This window comes from Silurus meridionalis, chromosome 17 (assembly GCF_014805685.1).
Source record: "Silurus meridionalis isolate SWU-2019-XX chromosome 17, ASM1480568v1, whole genome shotgun sequence".
Lineage (NCBI taxonomy): Eukaryota > Metazoa > Chordata > Actinopteri > Siluriformes > Siluridae > Silurus > Silurus meridionalis.
In genome coordinates, this window is record NC_060900.1 from 8,424,212 (window position 1) to 8,449,898 (window position 25,687).

The following is a 25,687-nucleotide window of genomic DNA, read 5'->3' on the forward strand; positions in this document are numbered from 1 at the left end:
GTTTTTAAGATACATGCATGTTGCTTTTCTTTATAGGCAACAAAGGTAATTTAACATTATAAAGATTTACTTCAAGCAAACAAATATATACATGTACGATGTTCAATTTGATTTTCATTAATAAATCCTTCTTTAGAATGAATAACAGCTTTACACACTCCTGGCATCACCAGTTTATCTCAGAGCCACAAACCGCTTGACTCTGAAGTATGGAATGGTAGCCATGTTGGTTTAAAATTCCTTTTACCCAGAATGTCTTTTGCCTTTTACCTACTTGGTTGCATATATAAACAAAAAAAAAGGCATGTGTCTCAGAAAACATAAAAGACTAATGTTATAAAAATTGACAGACACTGTATATCATACATGTTTTTTATTATAAATGTGTACAGTAATATTTAAGATGTTTATTGGGGCTATTTTTCTGTTTCTGTTCTTTCCATTAGGTCCATATCACCATTTTTTGGTTTGTTTGAATAAAACCAGACAAACAGTTTAATAACTATAAGAACTCGATTGAGCAATATTGCACAAGCAAAACTGAGGCTACGCTCAACATATGCCATATTCGACTAAATTCAGCAACATGGTTGTGATTACCTACAGCTGGATCAGAGCGGTAGCAATATTATACACTATAACTGTGTTTTGCTTTTATACCACACTTCTTTAAACATGAAATTAATAGAAAGTAAGTGGCATTTGGGACACAATATCGGTTTGTGATTGGATACAATTTGCAAAGAAGCCAAATTTACTTTATAGCAGGTTGTTGGCTCGCTGGTTCCCAATTATTTGTCGGTATTCCCTCTTTATTTTTTATTATCATCTGACAAGTTTTCATACTTTAACTCAGATGATATATTCCTGTCTAAATTTAGTTTACCATGTTCACATGATTTTGCCAACACTTCGGCTTAGAAGTGAAGTGATATACATAATGAAATATTCCAGTGCAGTTATAGCAAATATAGGCACTCTTGGAACATCTCTCACCCAATCAAAATAGTGTACCACAACTAACAGTATATAAAATAAGCAATATAAAACTTTGCTAATGCTTAGGAGTGCTTACTTAATGAACTAAGTGATTCAATAATAATAATAATAAAAAAAAAAAAACAGACCCCATGCTTATACTTTGAGAACATTTCACTGGCTTAAAAGCAGTGAAAATTACTCACTTTTTCACCATTCTCATTTTTTGTCTGTTTTGAAGTTACTAGACTAAAAATCAGTTTGGAAAACTTTCCTACAAAAAGTCATATAATATGTAGTGACAAAGTGTGCTACAAGTGCTATATCTTAAAAATGTATCTTAAAACAGGAGCCAACTTCATGAAATCGTTATGTATAGAAGCCCAATCATTATATATTACACATCTTTTGCCCAATCAGAATAGAGATTTCAACAGCATTGTAATATAGCAGATTCTTTCATGTGTCTAAGGTAATAAAAGTGTAATATACTACAGTGCAATTGCATCTTAGCATTTAACCAAAAAAGAAAAAAGAAAGGTTTATAAAGTTAATGTGTAGAATCACAGTGCCCCCCTTTTCAACTCTATTTCAATGGCTGCACCATCATAACTTTGGCTTTCTTTTCTGTGTCTCTCTTTCTACCCCACCCCTTACAATTTCTTTCTACTCCTGTCCCCCTCTCTTGTTTGGTGGGTGCGAGCAGCACTATTTTACCGATGCATGGAACACGTTTGATGCCTTAATTGTTGTTGGTAGCGTCGTTGACATTGCAATCACAGAGATCAATGTAAGTAGTGGTGACCTGTTTGCTTGGCTGAATCCTCCCCCTGTGTGAAGGGTCTTGCAGGCTTTTCTTAGCAGACACTAGCCTCACCAAAAATAGTTCAAATAAAGAATATTCCAGTTTTTCTGCATCCGAATTTGGATAAACAATTCTAAACAATGCTGTGAAATATCTGCAAGGCTCTACAAATGCACTCACAGATTTGGTGTAATAATGCTCCCATGCTTTGCACTATAATGTTAAATTCATATGTTGCAAGTGTGTGTTTTCTGAAGTCACATTTCTAGAGCAAATGTATATACGCATATATGCGCACACACACACACACACACACACACACACACACACACACACACACACACACACACACAGGTGCATCTTAATAAATTAGAATATCATTAAAAACTTGAATTATTTTAGTAATAAAAAAAGGTGAAAGTTGTGTATTATAAAAATTCATCACACACAGACTGGTATATTTAAAGTGTTTATTTCTTTTAATTTTGATGATTATGGCTTACAGCTAATGAAAACCCAAAATTCAGTATCTCAGAAAATTTTAATATTACTTAAGACCAATAATAAAAATAAATAAATAAAAATATTTTTAACACAGAAATGTTGGGCTACTAAAAAGTATGAACATGTACAGAACTCAATACTCGGTCGGGGCTCCTGGTGTCTGGTTTTCTGGTATCTTCCTCTTTACAATACCACATAGATTCTCCGTGGGGTTTAGGTTGGGTGAGTTTACTGTCCAATCAAGCTCATGGATACCATGGTCCTTAAACCAGGTATTAGTACTTTTGGCAGTGTGGGCAGGTGCCAAGTCCGGTTGAAAATTAAAATCAGCATCTCCATGAAGCTGGTCAGCAAAGGGAAACATGAAGTGCTCTAAAACTTCCTGGTAAACTGTGCTGACCTTGGACCTGATAAAACGCATTGGACCAACACCAGCAGACGAAATGACTCCCCAAACCAACACTGACTTTACACTAAACCTTAAGCAACTTGGATTATGTGCCTCTCCTGTCTTCTTCCAGACTCTGGGACCTTGATTTCTAAATAAAATGCAAAATCATTCATCTGAAAAGACCACTTTGGCCCACTGAGTCTGACCATTGTCCTTTTTGTGCCCTGCCCAGGTAAGACACCTCTGACGTTGTCTCTGGTTTAGGAGTGGCTTGAAACAAGTAATGCATCAGTTGTAGCCATGGATATGTCTGTGCGTGGTGGCTCTTGAATCACTGACTCCAGCTGCAGTTCACACTTTGTGAATCTCCCCCATATTCTTGAATGGGCTTCGTTTAACCTTTTTCTACCACATTTTTTCCTTCAATTCAACTTTTCATTAATGTGCTTGGATTTGTGTCTAGAATAGAATCGCCTTTATTTGTCACATATACATTACAGCCCAGTGAAATTTGTTCTTCGCATATCCCAGTTTGCTCAGAGGCTGGGGTCAGAGCGCAGGGTTGGCCATAATAAGGCGCCTCTGGAGAAAAAAGTGGCCTTGCTCAAGGGCCCAAGAGTGGCAGCTTGGTGATACCGGGGCTTAAACCCCTGACCCTCCGATCAGTAACCCAGCACCTTAACTACTGAGCAACCACTCCCCTCCCCTTACCCTCCATGTGCAAGGTGTCAATGATCGTCTTCTGAACAACTGTCAAGTCAGCAGTCTTTTCCCATGATTGTGTAGCCTGAACCAGACTGAGACACCATTTAAAGGCTCAAGAACCTTTGCAGGTGTTTGGATTTAATTAGCTGATTAGACTGTGACACCACGAGTATCCAATTTTGAACTTTTTCACAATATTCAATTTTTCTGAGATACTGAATTTTGGGTTTTCATTAGCTGTAAGCCATAATCATCAAAATGAAAAGAAATAAACACTTGAAATATACCAGTATATGTGTGATGAATCTATATAATACACAAGTTTAAATTTTTGTATTGAATTAATTTTTTATGATATTTAATTTATTGAGATGCACCTGTATATATACAGTCTATATATAGATATGCAAATATAAATCTTTGCTGTATTGTAGAACTATTAGTATTCCCACACTACATTTAAGTGCAAAATTTGTTAAACATTTGGGACAAAATGAAGAAAAGGAAATGGCATTTATAGCAACAAGACATAGTGCATTATGTATGACAGATGTTTTATTACAAAAACATGTTTAAAAAATGACCTAGTAAAAATTTTCAGCACAAGTAACAAAAGACAGTGTCTTGTTAGTTGATGTTAAGATTATAAATAATGTATTTCTTTATGATTACGTTTTCATTAATATAATATCTTCTAGTTTCTCCACATTTTTTTCCTACTGACCAGATATCATACAGCAGCTACCAACTCAGGAGCATTAAGGATAAAAAGCTAGTTAGCTGCATTCTTCAAACAGGGCAGTGTAACAATGTAAAACACATATCCTTATTCATGAGCTTACAGACCCTTATGATAGTGTTGCTCACAGAACTCATGATCAATAGGTTAAATATTTTTCTGTTTCTCCTGATACACAGAGCCTAATTTAATTCATTTCTTTAATTCGTCTGTAGTTTGCATTGTTGTCTAGTTGCAAAATACACATTGCTCCTTTACATTTCCAATTCGTCTGCCATTGTTAGGGGGGAAAAAACTCAAACCTTTGCACTCAACTGTACGTCTGAAGGTTAGGTTAGGTTAAGAAAGTATTTCATTTCGGTAGTGTGCATGTTGTTACTCACGCATGACGAATTTCATCATAAACAGGCTAAACTATTGTTATTGCTAGCTTTTACTGAGTAAAAAAAGGAATGCTGTAGGGAGTTGCTAACTTCAGTACTTTGGTTTTAAAGCAGACCGAAGCTCCTGTAGTGGCAGTGGAGCGAGGGGTAAGAAGCCTCCGTTGTTGGTGTTACATTTTAAAAGGACTGCTTCATTCAGCAAAGCTATAAATGGCTATGAATGGATGAAAGCTAGCAGGGTCATGTAGCACACGTGGTAATAAGATAATACGCCCTCACTAGCTTTCATTCAACTTTCTTTAAGTGCCATTCAGTAATAGTATTTTGAGTGAAGTATTGTCCTATAATTTTTTGTAATGCAATTATTGAAAGGTTATTGCTTTCTATTTGAATGAGAATAAAGAATGTCGAGATGCCTCAATAACCAAAACCACGATATGCATGTTAAAAAAATGACCTCCCCGAAGTCATGGAGAGTTGTAGCTGATGCATGGGAGATGGAGTCCATGTGGTTTTTAGTAGATGTGGATGATCTCTGCATGCATCTCTGTTTGTAATATTTCAGATATAGCCTTTGCAAACAGACTCGCTTTATAAGTGCTTCACAAAACACTGCATTGATTTCTCATTTGTATTCTCTTCTATTCAAAGAGCACAGCGATGGTATTTGTATGCTCTAAAGTGGACTTATTGTGCCTTTATGACATACATTTCCCATCACCATTTTAACTTTATCATTTTCTGATAAAGTTTTTGTGTGTCTGTGTCTGTGTGTTTGTTTGCTTGTTTGTTTCTGCCATTTGCATTCTCTTACTTACTTTATCCCGATTTTAGAACACTGAGGATAGCGGACGAATTTCCATCACATTCTTTCGTCTGTTTCGAGTCATGCGTTTGGTCAAGCTGCTGAGCAGAGGAGAGGGCATTCGGACACTACTATGGACTTTCATCAAGTCATTTCAGGTGTGCTTTTTGGCGTGCCTCATCCACCACCACATCGCAAACACGAACAGTGGTGGTGAACGGATATAATTAGCCTCGCTGATTATCTCCTTTCTACCTCTCCTTTGTGTTTCCCCTCAGGCTCTGCCGTATGTCGCTTTGCTGATAGCCATGCTCTTCTTCATCTACGCAGTAATCGGGATGCAGGTTAAAAAAATAAAAGTTTGTTTTAATCGTATAGAAATGCTGTGTTTGATAGTGGTACGAGGTACTTTGTAGGATCGGCAGTTTAGCACAGAATCTGATTTCCAGAAGGTCTACATGCAGTATGATGTTAAAATGCATTGTTTGTGGTTTAGGTGTTCGGGAAGATTGCCTTGATGGATGGCTCGCACATTAATCGCAACAACAACTTCCAGACTTTTCCACAAGCTGTCCTCCTGCTGTTTAGGTACAAAGCAAATCCGAGTGTGCAATCAATCTTTTTATTTTGTATTTTGCACCACTATGTGTAAATCCACAGAAACTGTTCTCAATAAAAAAAATCTCTTGGTTCTCTTGGTGCAAAAATTCAAAAAAGTGTACAGCTGTTTCTAACAAAATGGATTGTGAATATACCCCCTTTCTTTCTCTCTCTCTCTCTCTCTCTCTCTCTCTCTCTCTCTCTCTAGGTGTGCTACAGGAGAGGCTTGGCAGGAAATTATGCTGGCATGTTTGCCTCTTAAACAGTGTCACTCTGATTCTGAAATCACGCCTGGAGAGGAGAAATCATGTGGCAGTGGTTTTGCAATCATTTACTTCATCAGCTTCTATATGCTCTGTGCTTTTTTGGTATGAAATGTACATAATTTTTTTTTTTAAATGATGCAGCTTTGCAGTTTTGTTGTAGAGGCTTACATATCTTTTTCAGATCATCAATTTGTTTGTGGCCGTCATCATGGACAATTTCGACTACCTGACACGCGACTGGTCAATCCTCGGCCCACATCACTTGGATGAATTCAAGAGGATTTGGTCTGAATATGACCCAGAGGCCAAGTGAGTTCCCCAGCATTTTTCGTTGTAAAAAACTTGTATGTATTTTTTCTCTTTACTTACACTACGTGTGTATCTTTCTCAGAGGCAGGATTAAACACTTGGATGTTGTGACATTATTGCGAAGGATTCAGCCACCACTGGGATTCGGTAAACTTTGCCCACATAGGGTGGCATGTAAGGTGAGAATAAAAAAACGTGCAAACACCTGTCAAATTATATGAATTTTTATATGAAAATGTTTAATGTGTAAATGCAGACACATTCAAATATGAAACCTAAATCTAAAGAAGTACATACTGTACAAGCTGGAAACGTTTTCTCATAACCTTCATGCCGCTGGGAAGATGTTGCACTAGATTTTGGAGTGTGCTTGTAGTGATTTGTGCTTATTCAACTACAAAGGTGTTAGCAAGGTCTGGTGCTGATGTAGCATGAGGAGGCCTGGGGTGAAGTCAGTGTTCACATTCATTCTATAAAGGTGTTCAATAGGGTTGAGATATATACAGTGAGGAAAATAAGTATTTAAACACCCTGCTATTTTGCAAGTTCTCCCACTTAGAGATCATGGAGGGGTCTGAAATTGTCATCGTAGGTGCATGTCCACTGTGAGAGACATAATCTAAAAAAAAAAAATCCAGAAATCACAATGTATGATTTTTAAACTATTAATGTGTATGATACAGCTGCAAATAAGTATTTAAACACCTGTCTATCAGCTAGAATTCTGACCCTCAAAGACCTGTTAGTCTGCCTTTAAAATGTCCACCTCCACTACATTTATTATCCTAAATTAGATGCACCTGTTTGAGGTCGTTAGCTGCATAAAGACACCTGTCCACCCCATACAATCAGTAAGAATCCAACTACTAACATGGCCAAGACCAAAGAGCTGTCCAAAGACACTAGAGACAAAATTGTACACCTCCACAAGGCTGGAAAGGGCTAGGAAAGGCAAGCTGGGCCAAGCAGCTTGGTGAAAAAAGGTCCACTGTTGGAGCAATCATTAGAAAATGGAAGAAGCTAAACATGACTGTCAATCTCCCACGGACTGGGGCTCCATGCAAGATCTCACCTCGTGGGGTCTCAATGATCCTAAGGAAGGTGATAAATCAGCCCAGAACTACACGGGAGGAGCTGGTCAATGACCTGAAAAGAGCTGGGACCACCGTTTCCAAGGTTACTGTTGGTAATACACTAAGACGTCATGGTTTGAAATCATGCATGGCACGGAAGGAACCAGCACATGTCCAGGCACGTCTTAAGTTTGCCAATGACCATTTGGATGATCCAGAGGAGTCATGGCAGAAAGTCATGTGGTCAGATGAGACCAAAATAGAACTTTTGGGTCATAATTCCACTAAACGTGTTTGGAGGAAGAAGAATGATGAGTACCATCCTAAGAACACCATCCCTACTGTGAAGCATGGGGGTGGTAGCATCATGTTCTGGGGTGTTTTTCTGCACATGGGACAGGGCGACTGCACTGTATTAAGGAGAGGATGACCGGGGCCATGTATTGCGAGATTTTGGGGAGCAACCTCCTTCCCTCAGTTAGAACATTGAAGATGGGTCGAGGCTGGGTCTTCCAACATGACAATGACCCGAAGCACACAGCCAGGATAACCAAGTGGCTCTGTAAGAAGCATATCAAGGTTCTGGCGTGGCCTAGCCAGTCTCAGACCTAAACCCAATAGAGAATCTTTGGAGGAGCTCAAACTCCGTGTTTCTCTGCGACAGGCCAGAAACCTGACTGATCTAGAGAAGATCTGTGTGGAGGAGTGGGCCAAAATCCCTCCTGCAGTGTGTGCAAACCTGGTGAAAAACTACAGGAAACGTTTGACCTCTGTAATTGCAAACAAAGGCTACTGTACCAAATATTAACATTGACTTTCTCAGGTGTTCAAATACTTATTTGCAGCTGTATCATACAAATAAATAGTTTAAAAATCATACATTTTGATTTCTGGATTTTTTTTTTAGATTATGTCTCTCACAGTAGACATGCACCTACGATGACAATTTCAGACCCCTCTATGATTTCTAAGTGGGAGAACTTGCAAAATAGCAGGGTGTTCAAATACTTATTTTCCTCACTGTATATATATATATATATAAATTAAATTAGGGGTTATATGTCCATACACAGCATAAGTGGACATTTAATTTAATAATATATTATATATTATACATATATGTTGTAAACGTGCTCATTCAAAGAGTTTTCTTTATTTTTATGACTATGAAAATTGTAGATTCACACTGAAGGCATCAAAACTATGGATTAACACGTGGAATTTTATACATAACAAAAAAGTGAACTGAAAATATGTCATATTGTAGGTTCTTCAAAGTAGGCATCAAGAGAATGCCAAGAGTGTGCAAAGCAGTAATCTAAGCAAAAGGTGGCTACTTTGAAGAACCTACAATATGACATATTTTCAGTTGTTTCACACTTTTTTGTTATGTATATAATTCCATATATAATTCCACATGTGTTAATTTATAGTTTTGATGCCTTCAGTGTGAATCTACAATTTTCATAGTCATGAAAATAAAGAAAACTCTTTGAATGAGTATAAACATATACTTAACATAAAATTGCTTGTCGTTCTTTTAGTAATGAAGTTTAATATTATTAGCATTTGTGAACATCAACAGTTTACATTTTTAAAGCAACTTTGCTTGGTTAAACTGGCAACAAAAGTGAGTGCACCCTAAGTGGACATTTCAAAACTGTGTCCAAAGTGTCAATATTTGTGAGCACTATTAATATTTAGCACTTACATAATCCTCCTGGGCATAGAATTCACCAGAGCTGCACAGGTTGTTGCTGGGATCCTCTTTCACTCCCCCATAATGACATCACAAAGCTGCTGGATTTTAAACACAAGACGCTTCTCCACCTTCTGCTTAATAGGATTCAGGTCTGAAGACATACTTGGCCACTTCATCAACTTCACCTTCAGCTTCCTCTGCAAGGCAGTTGTCATCTTGGCAGTGTGTTTGGAGTTATTATTTTGGAAACTGCCGTTCGGCCCAAAGGGGCTTCATGTTCTGCTTCAGAATGTCACAGTACATGTTGGAATCCATGTTATCCTCAATGTCCCGCAGCTCCCCAGTACCAGCAGCACTCATGCAGCCCCAGACCATGATGCTACCACCACCATGCTTGTCTGTATGCAAAGACACAGTTCTCTTGGTACTTCTCACCAGGGGTCACCACGTATGCTGGACACCATCTGAGCAAAACAAGTTTATATTAGTCTCATCAGGCTACAGGACATGGTTCCAGTAATGTATGCTCTTTGACAGGTTGTTTCCAGCAAATTGTTTGCGGGCTTTCTTTTGAGCCAGCTTCAGAAGAAGCTTCCTTCTGGGACGATGGCCAGCTGCTGTTGCAGTGTGTGGTATATGATCTGAGCACCGAACAAGCGGACCTTCCGCTTCTACAACCTCTAAAGTAATTCCGGTAGCTCATGCATCTAATTTTTGAAGCCAGCTTCTGCACCTGATTCACAGCATGAGGACATTCTTTGATGGACCCTTGGAAAAGCCTGTTCCAAGTGGAACCAACATTGGAAACCTCTGTATGACTTAGGCCACTGTACTGTAACTCAGTTTTAGGATGTTACTGATCTTTAAGCCTCGGCCATCTTTGTGGAGAGCAACAATTCTAATTCTCAAATCCTCAGAAAGTTCTTTGCAGTGAGGTGCCATGTTGAATATCCAGTGGTTCGTATGAGAGGATTGTACTCAAAGCACCCAATTTTATCTGCTCTAATACAAGATACACCTGTCAAGCAGACAAAAACATGAACATCATGAATAGGACATGTGGCTTTGCATGGTTACATGGTACAGCTGATATCACTTAGGGTGTTCTCACTTTTGTTGCCAGCTATTTTGACAATAATAGCTGTATGTTGAGTTATTTTCAGAGGACAGTAAATCTGTACTGTACAAGCTGCACATTGACTACTCTAAAATATATTCAATTTAATTTCTATAGTATTGTCCCTTGAGAAGATACTAAAATGGTTGCTGAAATGTGGTTTTACTGTAGCACCTAAACACACACTCACAATGGTACTGACATAATCTGAAACAAAATTTTCTTTTGAATTATGATTTGTGTTTTATAGAGGCTGGTTGCCATGAACATGCCTCTAAACAGCGACGGTACTGTCATGTTTAATGCCACCCTTTTTGCTCTGGTCAGAACAGCTCTGAAGATCAAAACTGAAGGTGAGAGATACATTATGGTCTCTTTCTGTTCTAGGGAATTTCATCTTGTAGTAGCCTATAAGTGCAAAAAACCTTAACAAAAACACAATCCAATCATAAAATAGGAAACAAACCAGCACATTTGGAAAGAAGAGCATTAAGTTCAAATTTCAAATAAGTCCTTATTGGAAGATTTACTCTCACCCAACAATTATATAAATGTACAAATGTTAAACTTTATTTTCATTTAAAAATCCTAACAGCTTTACACACTCTTGGCATCCAGAAACAGTTTCTCTAAAAATGGGTTCAGCTGAAATACTTTGCCATACCTCTCATAAATCTTGCCCAATTTGTCTTTGCTAGTTGCTCCAAAACAACCCCAAACTATTATGCTTCCACCTCCATGTTTGACTGTGGGTGTCAGGCTTCTCTCCTGTTCTCTGTCTTACATAAGTACTTTATAAGAAACATACATATGTCTCAGAAATGACACAAGACAAGACTGGTTTCCAAACCTCTAAACGTCCACACTATATAGGAATCCAGAATAAACCTATTACAGTATTTTAATTATAATACGCAACTCAAAGTCAAGTTTTTGTGTGTTTGTGAAACAAAAATTGTGTCTATTAGGAAATTTGGAACAAGCCAATGAGGAACTGAGGTCTGTCATCAAGAAGATCTGGAAGAGAACTAGTTCAAAACTCCTGGATCAAGTGGTCCCACCTGCAGGAGGTTAGACATATCTGATCACAAATACGCATGCATGCAGGCTTACCATTTATTTATTTATTCCAATCCTACTGTTTTAACACATTAACAAAAGTATGGTTTGTAATTAGAGATAAGGTTATGTGTGAATAGTAAAAGATGTACATGAGCAAAATACGACACGACAAAAACAGGGTTCAAGTGCTGTATAATTGTTTCCTGAGCGGATGAGTCTGTCTTGAGTTGACCCAGTGCTAGAGCATGATTTTTGCAAAACGATTTTAAAAGTACAATACTAAACACTTGGTGAAGAAAAAAATGAGGCTAAATGTGCAGAAAATATTTTGGTTGGAGAAGGTAAATAGAATGTGTTTGAAAAGGTTAAAACATGTTTTACAGCTGTTTCAATTACTGTAACAAGGTTAACATAGCTATGGACTCCTTTCTTTAGTAGAAAAAAAATGCTTCGGTGATTTGCTATGACATTTAATATACATTTAAAACACAGCCTTCACACATCATCACACCACACCATCATTATTTTTTGTTTTGTAACAGCAGATAAATAAGGAAAAGGATTTTATTTCATACTTGGATACTGCAATATAATGAAGTGGAGCAGAGAACCTAACTTTGTGGCTTTGCATTATTCATTATTTGGTCTGGGCCTGTTTTATATGCAGGTGTGTTGCTGGCCACATTAAACTATGACACGTTAAAACAATGCAGTGCTTGTCCTAGAGTCTAATCTTAACGATTGTTAGCTGTACAATTTTGTTTGCTAATTTTTGTTTAACTCACCCAAATATTCTTTGTGGAAATCAGACTATTATCTGTATTTTGTTCTGAGAAAATTGAGATGCTTGAATTTGCTGATGCAAACTTAATAAATAGGATATTTCCTTTTTTTGCCAGTTCTCACTGGCACAAAATCCATCACCACTAACACTCCGAAGAACAGGCACATTTTTTTTTTTATACAACTGTGCCCTTGAATGATTTCCCAGACTCCCAGACTGCTTCTGTTTGGGGTGGGGGGATAATATAAAAATGAATAGTAAACTATAGCCAATTAGTGTACTTAGTAAAAATATAACTTGATATTCTTGTAGATTAAAATAATTTGTTAGGATATTTAGTTGGCAATTAGTTTGTCTTTGACTATATAATACTATAATACACATTTGAATCAGTCCAAACAAAAAAATACGATCAATTATTGTTATATAGTAAAAATTTCCAATTAAACACCCCCAAAATAACAGCTTATTAGTGTGTTGTTTTGCAGAAACTGCATGATTGACCTATTTTAAAATACTTTTTCCAAGTAGCAATTGTATATTTCAGGCTATACAGAATATGCTTTTTAGAATATAGTTTTAATGCAAATAGGTTAAAGACATTCAAAATCCACACATTTGATGTCATTATACATTTTCTGCAGCAAGTCAGTTAGCTAAGAATCAGATTTATTTCAGCTTTCATCTATTAAATGTATTAGATTTGTTTAGAGATATACTTAGGATCAGTGTCCTGCTAAAACACATAGTTGTGACTTTTCCGCCTGAGGTGTTGTTCAGTGTTTCCAGATTATTTCTCTTCTTCATGATGTCATTTGTTTTTAAAACTCACTCTCTTTTGCAGCAAAACACCCCCACTACATGAAGCTGCCACCCCCATGCTTCACACTTTAACCGGTGTTCTTTAGATTAACAGCTTCACCCATGATCCCTCCTGTAAACACAATGAGCTGATTGATATGGCTGAATGATTAAATTATTGCTTCAACTGGCCAAAGACAGCTCTCCAAAAAGCTGGTGATAACCTGTAAACCTCAGTTTGGCTTTTGAAAATTATGAGATACCAAGCTAGTGGAGATCTACTTAAAATAAGTTTCGGCTAAATTGCTTAAATCTCCAGAAAGCATCAATGGTAACATGCACTAACCGTTAAACACAAAAAAAAACGTACACTCCTAATTAACTGCTAATTATTCCATCAGCCAATCAGAAGCTTTAAACAAGTCATTGCAGCAATTTCTTGAATTTTCCATACTGTTTGAGGAGAAAGTCGGTATATGTAAATGTAAGCTTGAATTTTTGGCCTCAGATGTAATTGCTACAGGACTGGTTATATTTTCTTTTGTTTTTGTTGATTTATTTTACGCAATAATATCAGTGCAATAAAAATAGAAATGCATAGTTTTTAGAGGTAAGAGAAAACATTATTAAGAGTTGTTTTTATAAAGTTTTATAAACAGCAACAAGTGCGATCTATGTAAACTTTTTTAAAACTCTCCATTTCAGTATGACTTATTTTCATTATGACTTTTGACCATAGTAGGATTATTTTATTGGATTACATAGCTAAACATTTGAGACAAAAGTTCCTTTAAGACATATTTGGGGTTTTTTTGCAAATGCCTGTGCATTTTCGACAGTAATATAAGGTCTGTATCTAAAGCATACATGACAAGCTCAGCTTATGAAACATGTTACAGTAAAACGTTACAGTGACCCAGCGTGGTGTTGACCAAGTGTGTTCACTTCACTCAGATGATGAAGTAACAGTGGGGAAGTTCTATGCCACATTCCTGATACAGGACTACTTTAGGAAATTCAAGAAACGCAAAGAGCTAGGCCTTGTGGGCCGGAACCCTTCCAGTCATAACACCGCCATTGCGCTACAGGTGAGACAGCATCTCTTTTTTGAGCTACAACTGCTAGCATTTTATTCTGTTGAGTAATTATTAAGCAGGACTGTATTGCAGCCACACTTTTCTCACTAATATAATCAAGGCCAGTTCCTACTCTTCAGTTAGAGTTTCCCAATCACATGGCAGCTACCCAGAATCACTAGTGTCTGGACTGAAATGGAAGAGAGTCTATGCCACCCCTAAACCACAATTGTCATTATATTTGTGATTCATTTGACTCGTTCCTGTGAGGAATTATTTTTGATTAAAAAAATTTGCATTAATTAATAAAACCAACAACAAAAAAACCCACCAAAAGTCATTTTCTAGCTTAGTGTGTGTGTGTGTATATGTGTATTTTATGTGTCTGTTTCATGCTAGGCTGGTCTGCGGACACTGCATGATATAGGCCCTGAGATTCGCAGAGCCATATCCTGTGACCTACAAGATGAAGACCTGGTAGACTTTAACCCAGATGAAGAAGAAGATATCTATCGGGTAAATGTAATAGATTTTGTAATAGATTATAAATATAATATAAAATGATCAGCAATTTAGATATTTAATTTTTTTATTGTTTAAAAAATTTCATTAAGAATATTATGCTGGACTTATTAGTAATGTGTTATGCGTAGGGTTCAAATCCCTCTGGTTGAAGGACATATCAATGTATTATGTTTCTCTCTTTCCCTTCTCTCTTCCTAGAGAAATGGTGGCCTTTTTGGAAACCACGTCAATCATGTCAACGGGGATCACAGAGGCTCATCCACGTCCACTAACGTCACCCAGCGCCCCCTCCACGTCCCACCCCTTCCCTTCTATGTTCATGTTGAGCCTCCTCCACAGCCCCTTTACTCGCAAAACCGCCCATATTCAAACCCTAACTTGTACTTTAAGTCCCCTAAGTCCTCAAACTCCAACCTCAACAATGCCAATGTGCCATGCATGCCTGTCCTGACCAACGGAGGGCAGTACCGCCCTCATACAGATCGGCCCACCAGAAGCCGGGTGTCTTCCCTGGGTTCCTACCTCAACCTCAGGAGTGATTTAGAATCACAGCGAAAGTCTCATTTTAAGAGGTGAGAGCACTTCCCTGAGTGGAGTTTGACTTGAGTGGGTATTAGCAGAGTTAGCTTTTCTATTGAAAATGTATATTCTGCCAGCAGGAGGTCAAGGTACTAAAGTACCGCCCTGAGTATATATTGATGCTTATATGTGAATGTTGTTTTGTTTTGTAATGTCGGTAACACGATTAAAACTTAAATTTTTATTATCTCTTTTTTTTTTGTACTAGTAGCCAATAACAAAATGGGTTTGATGTATCCAGCTTTTATTTCTGAACCACAGAAAAACAGGACATGGTTGAGAACAACAATTGGCAAATGAAACATAGATGTTTGATAGCTCTGTATGTAACCTGAGGAATTGGGTTGTTAATGAGCTTTGCAATATGTGCAAAGTGCACTGACAGTGGATAAGTCAACCTTTTCACTGATAAACCTTTTCACTGATAAATAAAGCCTCCGCTTTACCCATAGTTTCAGTCTCATTACCTGTAGAGAACATACGTAATATGCTGTGTTGAAAAGGAAAGTCAGCAAATCTTGAACTTTACTTTTCCTTTCATATGCAGAATGCTGACTATGCTCTTATCTGACCTCATCACAGCATTTGAGAGACACTTACCACCAATCATAATAAAAGTGACATTTAACAGTTGAAACTTTTTTAAACCAAGGGAATTAACAACGCAAAAGGTTTTTTTTTCTGCTTCAATCAATTCAATCAATCAAATTTGATTTATAGAGCCCCTTACTACAACCAAAAGGAGCACAAGGCGCTTTCCAGTAAAAACATCAATAGACAACAAAATATAACAACACAATGTACATAAAATAGCAGTCGATTTAGAGGCTACATGATAAAAGCTTGTATGCTTCACAACACATTTCACAAAGTTTTGTGAGAAGTGTGCTTATCAGTCCAGCTGCAGGTTTTGGACTTTTAATCCTAATTTGTAACTATTTTTTATATCTATTACCTATTTGATCAGGTCAAAAAAGTTCAGTTGTTTTAAGTTTGTTGTTTTTCCTTGGTCAAGTTTTTTTTTTTTTTTTTTTTTTTTTTTTTTTACGTATGCAGCATTTATATTTATACCCCAGGGAAACTGCACATCAGAGCAAATGGAAGATCATTTCACATCTTTTTTACATCGAACAGGCATAACATTATGACCACTTGCCTAATATTGTGTTGGTCCCCTTTTGCTGCCAAAACAGTCCTAAACCAATCAAGCATTAAAAGCATTAACTTCTCAGCAATTTGAGCTACTGGAGCTCGTCTGTTGTAGCGGACCACACTGGCCAGCTTTCGCTCCCCACGTGCATCAATGAGCCTTGGCCACCCAGGACCCTTTCGCGGTTCCCCACTGTTCCGTCTTTGAAGCACTTTTGATAGATGACCAGTGCAGAGTGGAAACATCCCACAAGAGCTGCAGTTTTGGAGACGCTCTGACCCAGTCGTCTAGACCTCACAAATTGGCTCCTGTCAAACTCATTTAATTCCTTACGCTCGCCCATTTTTCCTGCTTCTAACACATCAAATTTGAGGACAAAATGTTCACTTGCTGCCTAATAAATCCCACTTACTAACATGATAAATGATAAAGATAATAAGTGTTATTCACTTCACCTGTCATAATTTTATAATGTCATAATGTTATGCCTGATCGGTGTATGAAGGGTCCAATTATTTTGTGTTATTCTGATCTGCTTTATCCATTCTGAAACCCTATAAAGAAATGTGTGAGGCTGCTGCCTTTCATTACTGCTTAATTGCAATACACTGAATTTGGTTTGTTTTTTAAAATTTTTATTTGTTTAGAATTCTTGCCTCATTTGATCACTCTTTTCTATTTTATCTTTTATGTCTATTTATCCATCTGTCATCTACATGTGCACACATGTTGCTGTTTCTCTACTTGCCTGATGGGACAGACCACGATACTATGAGACCTATATTAGGTACTTTGTTATTGTAAATATTATTATATCAATCTATTCATCCATTAATTTGCATGGCTTCATCCAGTAAAATGAAAAACTTATTCAGGAATTAAAAAAGCAAGAAAATGAATGACACATTTATTTATCTAACCATTTCCAGGTCAGACTCAACAGCTGGTTTTTACCCCACCATCTGCCGCCAAGCCTCTGTCCACGGTGATGTAATTGACGATGATAGAGCTTCAGTGGAGTATTACAGTGGGGAGGAGTTTCAGGAGGAGGACCTCATGCTGGCTGGTGACAGGTATCACAGTGACACTTTTGCTGCAGACACAATTGGTTAATTCTCATAGAACTAATTTTGATTATTTCATACTTTGAAACGATATATATATTCCGGAGGAATATTCCCGAAAAGCACGGAGCCATCAGGAGAATCAACTGTGTACCATGACATATTACGCTTCCCCTATAAAATAAATGATCCATGCAATCATGAATGCATTTTGATCATTCTGTGAACTAGACACAAGTGAAAGGCAATTGTACTTTTTTCCTGTATTTTACACTGAACAGAACTATTAAAAAGAACATGAAACATGTCAAAATGGAAATACAAAATAAAATACGAATGAAATTACAAAATAAAAAAATATATATATTAAAACACTACAGTACAGGTGATGTGGTAGTTTAGTGGTTAAAGCTCTGGGTTGCTGATCGGAAGGTTGAAGGTTCAAGCCCCGGTATCAACAAGCTGCCACTCAAGGAGACCCTGAGCAAGTGCTCCAGGGGTGGTGTATTATAGCTGACTCTGCACTCTGACCCTACCTGGGATATGCAAAGAAAAGTTTCAATGTACTGTACACCTTTCTTTCTATTCTAAAACACTCGATTGAACATATAGTTTTTAGGTGCAAGTACCTCATCTTATAGTTCAGCTGCTGCCTGTTATTTTTCAACATTATGAATATATAGACGATCTGAGAATCTTTCCATCTATAGACATTTTTCTGTCATCCTACCATAACAATGTACGTACATTTGTTTCTTAACCAAGTCATAGCTCTCTAAACAAACAAGCTCTCTATGCTTCTTGTTTTTCTCTTTCCAGGAGGTCATACAGAGAGTATCAGGACACGGTGAGCAGTTTGGAGTCAAACCCTCCTCATGAGAACCAAGACCCTGAGTGTTTTTATGATGATGATGAGCAGCCCATTTGCCAGGAACCTAAGAAATCGCAGATGAGAAGGCTTCTGCCCTCGACACCTCAGGGTGAGACCATATCAAAAGTCTACACAAAGATACCTGTTCTTCACATTAAAATCAATATCGCATCGATAGAGGATTAGTGGCTTCCTTTGTGATTGTACTTCACAGAAATAAAACTGGGAGACACTTGTATTTACAGCACACCTCATAAGCAAAGAAATGAAGACTATATACTGCAGTTTACATCATTTAATAAAGGTAGAATGTAGAGGTAGAAAATATGAGCTTTTTAGTCAAAGGTCCATCATTTGCTGTATAGGTTTTATGCATCCTAAGCCACAAAGGCACACAGATCAATTCTCAATGGACAAATGAATCAGATGTATTACAACCTTACAACTTTACTCTTTTAATTGAGTGTTTCTGAAGGTCTTGATAAGAAAGTTAAATGTACATTGTGTCTCTCTCTGTTTGTTTTACCTTCACACAGTTCCTCGTAGACCTTCCTTCAACTTTGAGTGTCTGTGCAGACAAAGAAGCCAGGATGAGGCTCCTCATTCTCCATCAGTTCATCAGCACACTGCACTACCTCTGCAACTAATGCAGCATCAGGTAAACCTCAGTTAGCACTTCCCCACCCCCCACATGTCTGGGATATAGCTTAGCAGACAAACTGGAAAAAAATCTGGTCATGTCATTTTGTGCATACTGTATATTATGTTCAAGCTTTCAACACAAAAACAAGCATAGCAAAATGTTAAATTGCAGTTTGCTACATATAGAGTGCTTTCCATTTATATTGGCACCCTTGGTAAATATAAGCCAAGAAAGTTTGCAAAAGGAAATTGGCAATTTTTATGAATTCACATGAGTAAAATGTATGTGAAATATATTAATTTTGATATTTTCCAATTTTCTTTTAAATACTTGGGTGACTAGGAACAGAAAATTGTTGGGGAAACCAAGACTTCCTTTTTCACAGCTCTATAAATATGAGGTAACACAAAGGCCAAGTTCCCCTCATTAATCATAATAGTGGATAAGACCAAAGAATATAGCTGAGATGTGCAGCAAAAGGTTGCTGAGCTTCACAGAATGGGAAGTGGCCATAAAAAAAATGCATTAAAAATTTCTATTTCCACCATCAGGGCCATAATTAGTAAAATCTCTAAGGATCACAGCTGGAAAATTGTAGAAATTAGCTGTGTCTTGGCATCAGAGAGTCTCTAAAACTACAATCCAATGTCACCTAATACACCACAAGGTTGTTTGGTATGACCAAAAAACCAAACTTATGTGTCTTCAGTTTGTCAGACACAACGGAAACTTCAATAAATTCTTCTTTTATTGTAAAATCTAGCTTTTAGGCAATAGAAACTATTAGTATCCATACGTAAAACTACTGAATTCCCACAGTTAAATATGGTTGTGGCTCTTGTTAGGATACATGTCATCAATGACTCTATCAAATATCAGCAGATATTAAATCCAAACTTGAATGTCTCTAGAAGAAAGCTTGAAATGAGCAATGGGTGGACCCTCCAGCAAGACAATGATCTAAAAGACAGAACAGAATCAAAACAATAATGGTTTTCCGACCACAAAATCAAAGTCCTTTCATAGCCATCCCAGTCGCTCAACTTAAAGCTTATAAAAAACCCTGTGAAGTGAACTGAAAAGTCCATTAGTGTAGACCTTGAAATTCATAAGGATCTGAAGAGATTTGGTAAGGAAAAATAGTCTTAGACCCCTTGTTAAGTATTCTCTAACCTTATAAGGCATTAGAGGAGAAGACAGAGAGCTGTTATTTTGGCAAATGGAGGTAGTACAAAATATTGTTTTAGAATAGGTCAGTAATAAAAACACATATTTAACAAAAATATTTTTTTTGTATGAACTGTATTGTGTTTGCTATTGTTTGATGACCAGCAGAGCAGAGTTATATTGTGTATTGTAATAAAATATGGAAAGCATAAACAATAAAACGAAATAATTCACAGCTGTCTTCACTCACATTTACCAGGGGTGCCAGTATTACTGCGGGGCATTGTATTTTTGTTTACAAAGAAGTATTTAAATATCAAATTGTATTTCCTACACTAATTTGTTTCTTTTTAATTTGTATGACTACTTACTGCAATTTCTCTCGGCACAGGAGTGTGTCCAGTGTTTCTCTGCAGTATAAGCTTCACATCAGCCATTTTTGCATGTTTTAGCTATACACCACACACACACACACACACACACACACACACACACACACACACACACACACACACACACAAAAACTATGCAAATAATAAGGTTGTAAAGGCAAGCCAATCAAAGTACACACTACAGAATAAGCATTCAAAATGATTTGCACAGACAAAGGCCTTGTTTAGGTACACTATATTGACAAAAGTACTGGGACATCTGACTTTTTAAGCCATATGTGGTTCTTCCCTAAAGTGTCATCACAAATATGGAAGCACACAATAGTTAAGAATGTCTTTGGATGCAGTAGGGTAAAATTTTCCCTTTACTTGAACTAAGAGTCCCAATCCTGTTTCCAACATTACAAGGCCTCTGTGCTCAAAGCAAGCTCCTTAAAGATATGCTGGGTTGGAGTGGAAGATCTTGAGTGACCCGTTATAGAGCTCTGACTTCCACCCTATTGGGACCTTAACACCTTTGGGATGAATTGGAATTCTGACTGCACCACAGGCCTCCTCATTTTACCTACATCAGTACCGTTGTAGCTGAGCACAAATCTCCGCAAGCACATACCAAAATCTAGTGGAACATCCTCCCAGAAGAGTGGAAGTTATTATAACAGCAAGTGGGGAGTAAATGTGGAATGGGATGTTCAAAATACCAATCACATACAGTACATACCAATTTTATGGTCAGGTGTCCACACTTTTTTGTCCATATAGCGTCTGTATTGCGTCAATATTTTTTACTGAACATTATATCCAAAGCTTTGTGATTTCATTGGACATTGGGAGTTTTAACCATTCAAAAAACAATAGTGGCTGGAAATGTATAACAAAAAAGTGCTTTGGTGCTACCGCAGGGCTACTCGATTCTATAGTAAACTCTGGAGGTTAGGAAAATAAGATTTGGTGGTTTTACTGTTGGTGACTGTTCTAATATTTAGCTTTAACATAATATTTAAAAATGCTTTCAATGATAAATGAAGCATTATTTGAGTCACACATGATTCAACACAATTACCACTTTTGAGAGATACCAATTGGTGGCAAATAAACAGCCATCTTGTAAATATCTGATTGAGCAGCTCCTCTCTTATACAGCCGAAGGTCTTAGCGAATCCGTATTGTAGCTTGCGTAGGGCTGTTGCCTCTGATTACCAAAAAGTTCAAGTTCAATTTAGCTACGAGGTTCAAAAAGTTCGAAATCTCTGATCTAATCCGTTCTAGCATGCTGTACATGCACAGTTTTTTCTTGCTTGACATGTCTTGCAATCTCCTGATAGCATATGATAGTATGGGTATAATGGAAAGAAGTAATAAAGATTTTTATAATTTTTCTTTGTGAAAATGCTGACATTGCATTTCATATAACACTAATTTTCTAAGCTTTGATGACAGTTTATGATCCTTAGATTACATTTTTTAATTTTTTTTCCTGTACTTTCGTGTTAACTAAAAATGAGGCTGCAACATGCGTCATCGATTCTAGCATGCTATGCATGTGCCATTGTATCCTTGGCATCTCCTGCTAGCTTTTTTTTACTTTAATTGATAGCATAACCTATGCGTTTAGACAGATACAAGGTAAGTCTTATCCTGCCTTCAAACTACGTTTACCTTTTTATCAGGGACATGCAAATTCTCCCTCACGGAATGTTTTTTGCACAGAACACCCATATGCAATGTTAACATACACCGATCAGGCAAAACTTTTGTAACCGCTGACAGGAAAATTGTGAATAATACTGATTATCTCTTCATCATGGCACCTGTTATTGGGTGGGATATTATTAGGAAGCAAATGAACGTTTTGTTCTCAAAGTTAATGTGTGAGTATGACGAGGGCCAAATTGTGATGTTTAGACGACTGGGTCTCCAAAACTCCAGCTCTTGTGGGATGTTCCCAGTCTGCAGTGGTCAGTATCTATCAAAAGTGGGCCAGGTAAGGAAACGGGGTTAACCGGCGACAGGGTCCTTGGCAGTTGAGGCTCACTGAAGCAAGTGGGGAGCGAAGGCTGGCCCGTGTGGTCTGATCCAACAGACGAGCTCGTGTAGCTCAAATTGCTGAAGAGGTTAATGCTGTTAATGCTTGACGGGTCAGGACTGTTTTGGCAGCAAAAGGGGGACCAACATGATATTAGGCAGGTGCTTATAATGGTATGCCTGATCTGTAGCAAAAAGTTATGCCTGACCGGTGTACACCACTGCATTGTTTTTTTGTTTTTTTTACGCTTTTTATTTTCTACATAATAATCTTCATTACTGAAAAGCATCCATCCCATGCATGTTGCCCAGGTGATGGCTGTAGCCGGTCTAGACTCCAGCCGAGCACGACTCTCTCCTACACGCTCGATCCACTCATGGTCCACGCCCCCGGACACGCCCCCATCCTACACCCCTCTCATCCAGGTGGACTGGCATGGAGCTCCACCCAGTGCCAGCAGCACTCCAGCATTGGCTCGCCGCAGCTCCTGGTACACCCAGAAGGGCCATGATTGGTCACCCAAATCGGTCACACCCACTTCCTCCCTCTTACAGATCCCACCTGCCTACAGCAGTCAGTATCTGCAGCAGAGAGGCAGCGCTCATAGTCTGGTGGAGGCAGTGAGTGTCAATTCTAATGCTTGTTTTTTTTCTGTTTTGTGTTGCATAATACTGTAGATTTCATATGTTCATTCAACCCTCTTTTTTTTATTCAATTGGCCAATTTTAGGCAAGAAGGTAGGGAAACATCATGTATGCCATAATGCCATTGTGATACATCATCATCTGACTTTCTATAATCTTTGCTCTAGGTGTTGATATCGGAGGGACTGGGAAAATATGCAAAGGACCCAAATTTTGTGGCAGCAGCCAAACACGAGATCGCAGACGCATGCGAGATGACTATTGATGAAATGGAAAGCGCAGCAAGCAACTTGCTAAATGGAAGTCTGGGCAATAGCATGGGATCAGACGGCACCGGCACGCCCCAGAGCATCATAGGCCACAGTCTCCACAACTACAGCGATGAGGAGGCGGAGCCAAACAGTAAATACGAAGAGGACCTCGCAGACGAAATTATATGCATCTCAAATTTATAGCATTTGCTAAAAATAAAACAAAAAACAAAAAAAAGAACAAACAGTTGAAAGAAGAAATAGTGCCTTCTAGGGGGGTGGAGACTAACAACTCTCTGGGCCGATCAACCAAGCAAAATTCTATCCCATTTCTACAGCTGTCACCTTACTGGGACATGGGCTTGCTGCAGGAAAAAATTTGACACAAGAAATGTGAGCTCTCAACTGTATGTGTGTGTGTATGTATGTATGTGCGTGTGTGCGCATGTTTGATTCTCAACAGCTTTTTACAAGAATATTTTTCCACATTCTTTACATATCAACCAAAAAGAAAAACATCTTTTCGCAGTCATATCCCTCTCCATTGCCTTACCCACATACAAACAAGCTAGTAATTAGCTTCAATACACTGCCATTTATTGTACATTCCCAGTGTCACTCAAAACGAGTCAACAGAACAGCCAGATAAAACCGTTAAGCAATATCACCCCGTAAGCATATTATCAAACTTGAAAATGCACATCTTTTACTGCGTATGCATAAAGGAGAACCTGACAACACAGCAAAAGGTCTACTCAAGTTTCTCCCTGCAATTACACACTATGTTCTATAATAAATAAAAAACATGGGATTAGCACAAACACAGTAATCTTACACCCTGAAGTTAAAAGTATTTATGGATAACATTTCAATCGAGCCATGATTTGAGCCAGTGTGTATGCAAAATGCACACGATATGCAGAAGATCCACTCTGGTCTGATATTATATGTTTAAATTGTATATAAGTAAAATAAGTAGATATAAGTAAAAATTATATTTTTATATATATATATATATATATATATATATATATATATATATATATATATATATATATATATATATATATATAATATTACGTATAATATATATGTATAATTCAGAATACAAATTGCCATTTGGCCCTATTTTTCGCATCGAGTTTACGCATAAAAATTCGGGATACGAATCATTCAAAACTCGTGGCCGAAGTTTTGAGGGGACGCTGGTTCTTCTGTCACGCCACCAGCGCTCTTTCCCGCCTCAGAAAGTTTAGGTAGCGTCTTGAATTCATTGTAATAGCACCGTCTAAACGCTATTTATCGCTGTGTTTTTGTTTCGTTAACACTACACTACAGTAGTCATTATTAAAAAGTATCGTATACACTATTAAATCGTAGTGGAGATTCTCCTTCCAAACAACAATTATCCTCCTCCTCCGAACGTCATCTTCATCACGCCAACATTCGCTCTTCTCAAAGCTAAAGTACGAAGTTAAGATACTGTTTTCCTTTATTAGATGTTAGAGCACCATTATTAAATGCTAAATACTAAATAATATAAGTCCATATTGGTTGTATTTAAATTTATATGAATATTTGGGGTCGTTCGGAATGCATTATCCCACCTTCAATTATTCCTTATGGGGAAATTCATATCGGTATACGATATACGATAATTTTTCAGGGTGCGAATGGTGTTCCGGAAGTACGTACCCCGAGGTACCACTGTATGTGTATGTGCGTATATATATATATATATATATATATATATATATATATATATATATATATATATATATATATATATATATATGTACAGTACAGACCAAAAGTTTATATATATTATATATACAGTACAGACCAAAAGTTTGGACACACCTGCTCATTCAAAGAGTTTTCTTTATTTTAATGACTATGAAAATTGTAGATTCACTCTGAAGGCATAAAAAATATGAATTAACACATGTGGAATTATATATGGAATTATATACATAACAAAAAAGTGAAGAAGAACCTACAATATGACATTTTTCAGTTGTTTCACAATTTTTTGCTATGTATATAATTCAACATGTGTTAATTCATAGTCTTGATGCCTTCAGTGTGACTCTACAATTTTCATAGTCATGAAAATAAAGAAAACTCTTTGAATGAGAAGGTGTGTCCAAACTTTTGGTCTTTTGGTATATTATATACAGGTAGACGCCAAGTTACAATGATTCAGTCATACGATGACGATAAGCATATGACAAAATTGTACAAATATTTTACGTTTCGCAGGCAAACGTTACAG

The 25,687-nt window shown here is 37.4% G+C and overlaps 1 protein-coding gene across 34 annotated transcripts in view; it reads left to right on the plus strand.

Moving 5' to 3' along the window:
* The window catches only part of cacna1db (calcium channel, voltage-dependent, L type, alpha 1D subunit, b), a 116,858-nt gene extending 92,466 nt beyond the window's left edge, over positions 1–24,392 (plus strand). For 15 of the 34 annotated variants that reach the window (XM_046871569.1, XM_046871579.1, XM_046871578.1 and 12 more), the window contains 19 exons: positions 1,685–1,768; positions 4,617–4,652; positions 5,340–5,468; positions 5,589–5,654; positions 5,807–5,898; positions 6,119–6,278; positions 6,358–6,485; positions 6,568–6,664; positions 10,628–10,730; positions 11,346–11,447; positions 13,979–14,112; positions 14,500–14,616; positions 14,824–15,197; positions 17,115–17,141; positions 17,284–17,427; positions 18,238–18,398; positions 18,826–18,947; positions 22,829–23,137; positions 23,329–24,392. In XM_046871569.1, the coding sequence (XP_046727525.1) occupies positions 1,685–1,768; positions 4,617–4,652; positions 5,340–5,468; positions 5,589–5,654; positions 5,807–5,898; positions 6,119–6,278; positions 6,358–6,485; positions 6,568–6,664; positions 10,628–10,730; positions 11,346–11,447; positions 13,979–14,112; positions 14,500–14,616; positions 14,824–15,197; positions 17,115–17,141; positions 17,284–17,427; positions 18,238–18,398; positions 18,826–18,947; positions 22,829–23,137; positions 23,329–23,616 (2,673 nt within the window). In that variant the 3' untranslated portion in view covers positions 23,617–24,392. The remainder of the gene's footprint in view (positions 1–1,684; positions 1,769–4,616; positions 4,653–5,339; positions 5,469–5,588; positions 5,655–5,806; positions 5,899–6,118; positions 6,279–6,357; positions 6,486–6,567; positions 6,665–10,627; positions 10,731–11,345; positions 11,448–13,978; positions 14,113–14,499; positions 14,617–14,823; positions 15,198–17,114; positions 17,142–17,283; positions 17,428–18,237; positions 18,399–18,825; positions 18,948–22,828; positions 23,138–23,328) is intronic. The other 19 variants (XM_046871570.1, XM_046871572.1, XM_046871581.1 and 16 more) reach the window with 4 other exon arrangements.
* The last annotated feature ends 1,295 nt before the right edge of the window (positions 24,393–25,687 follow it).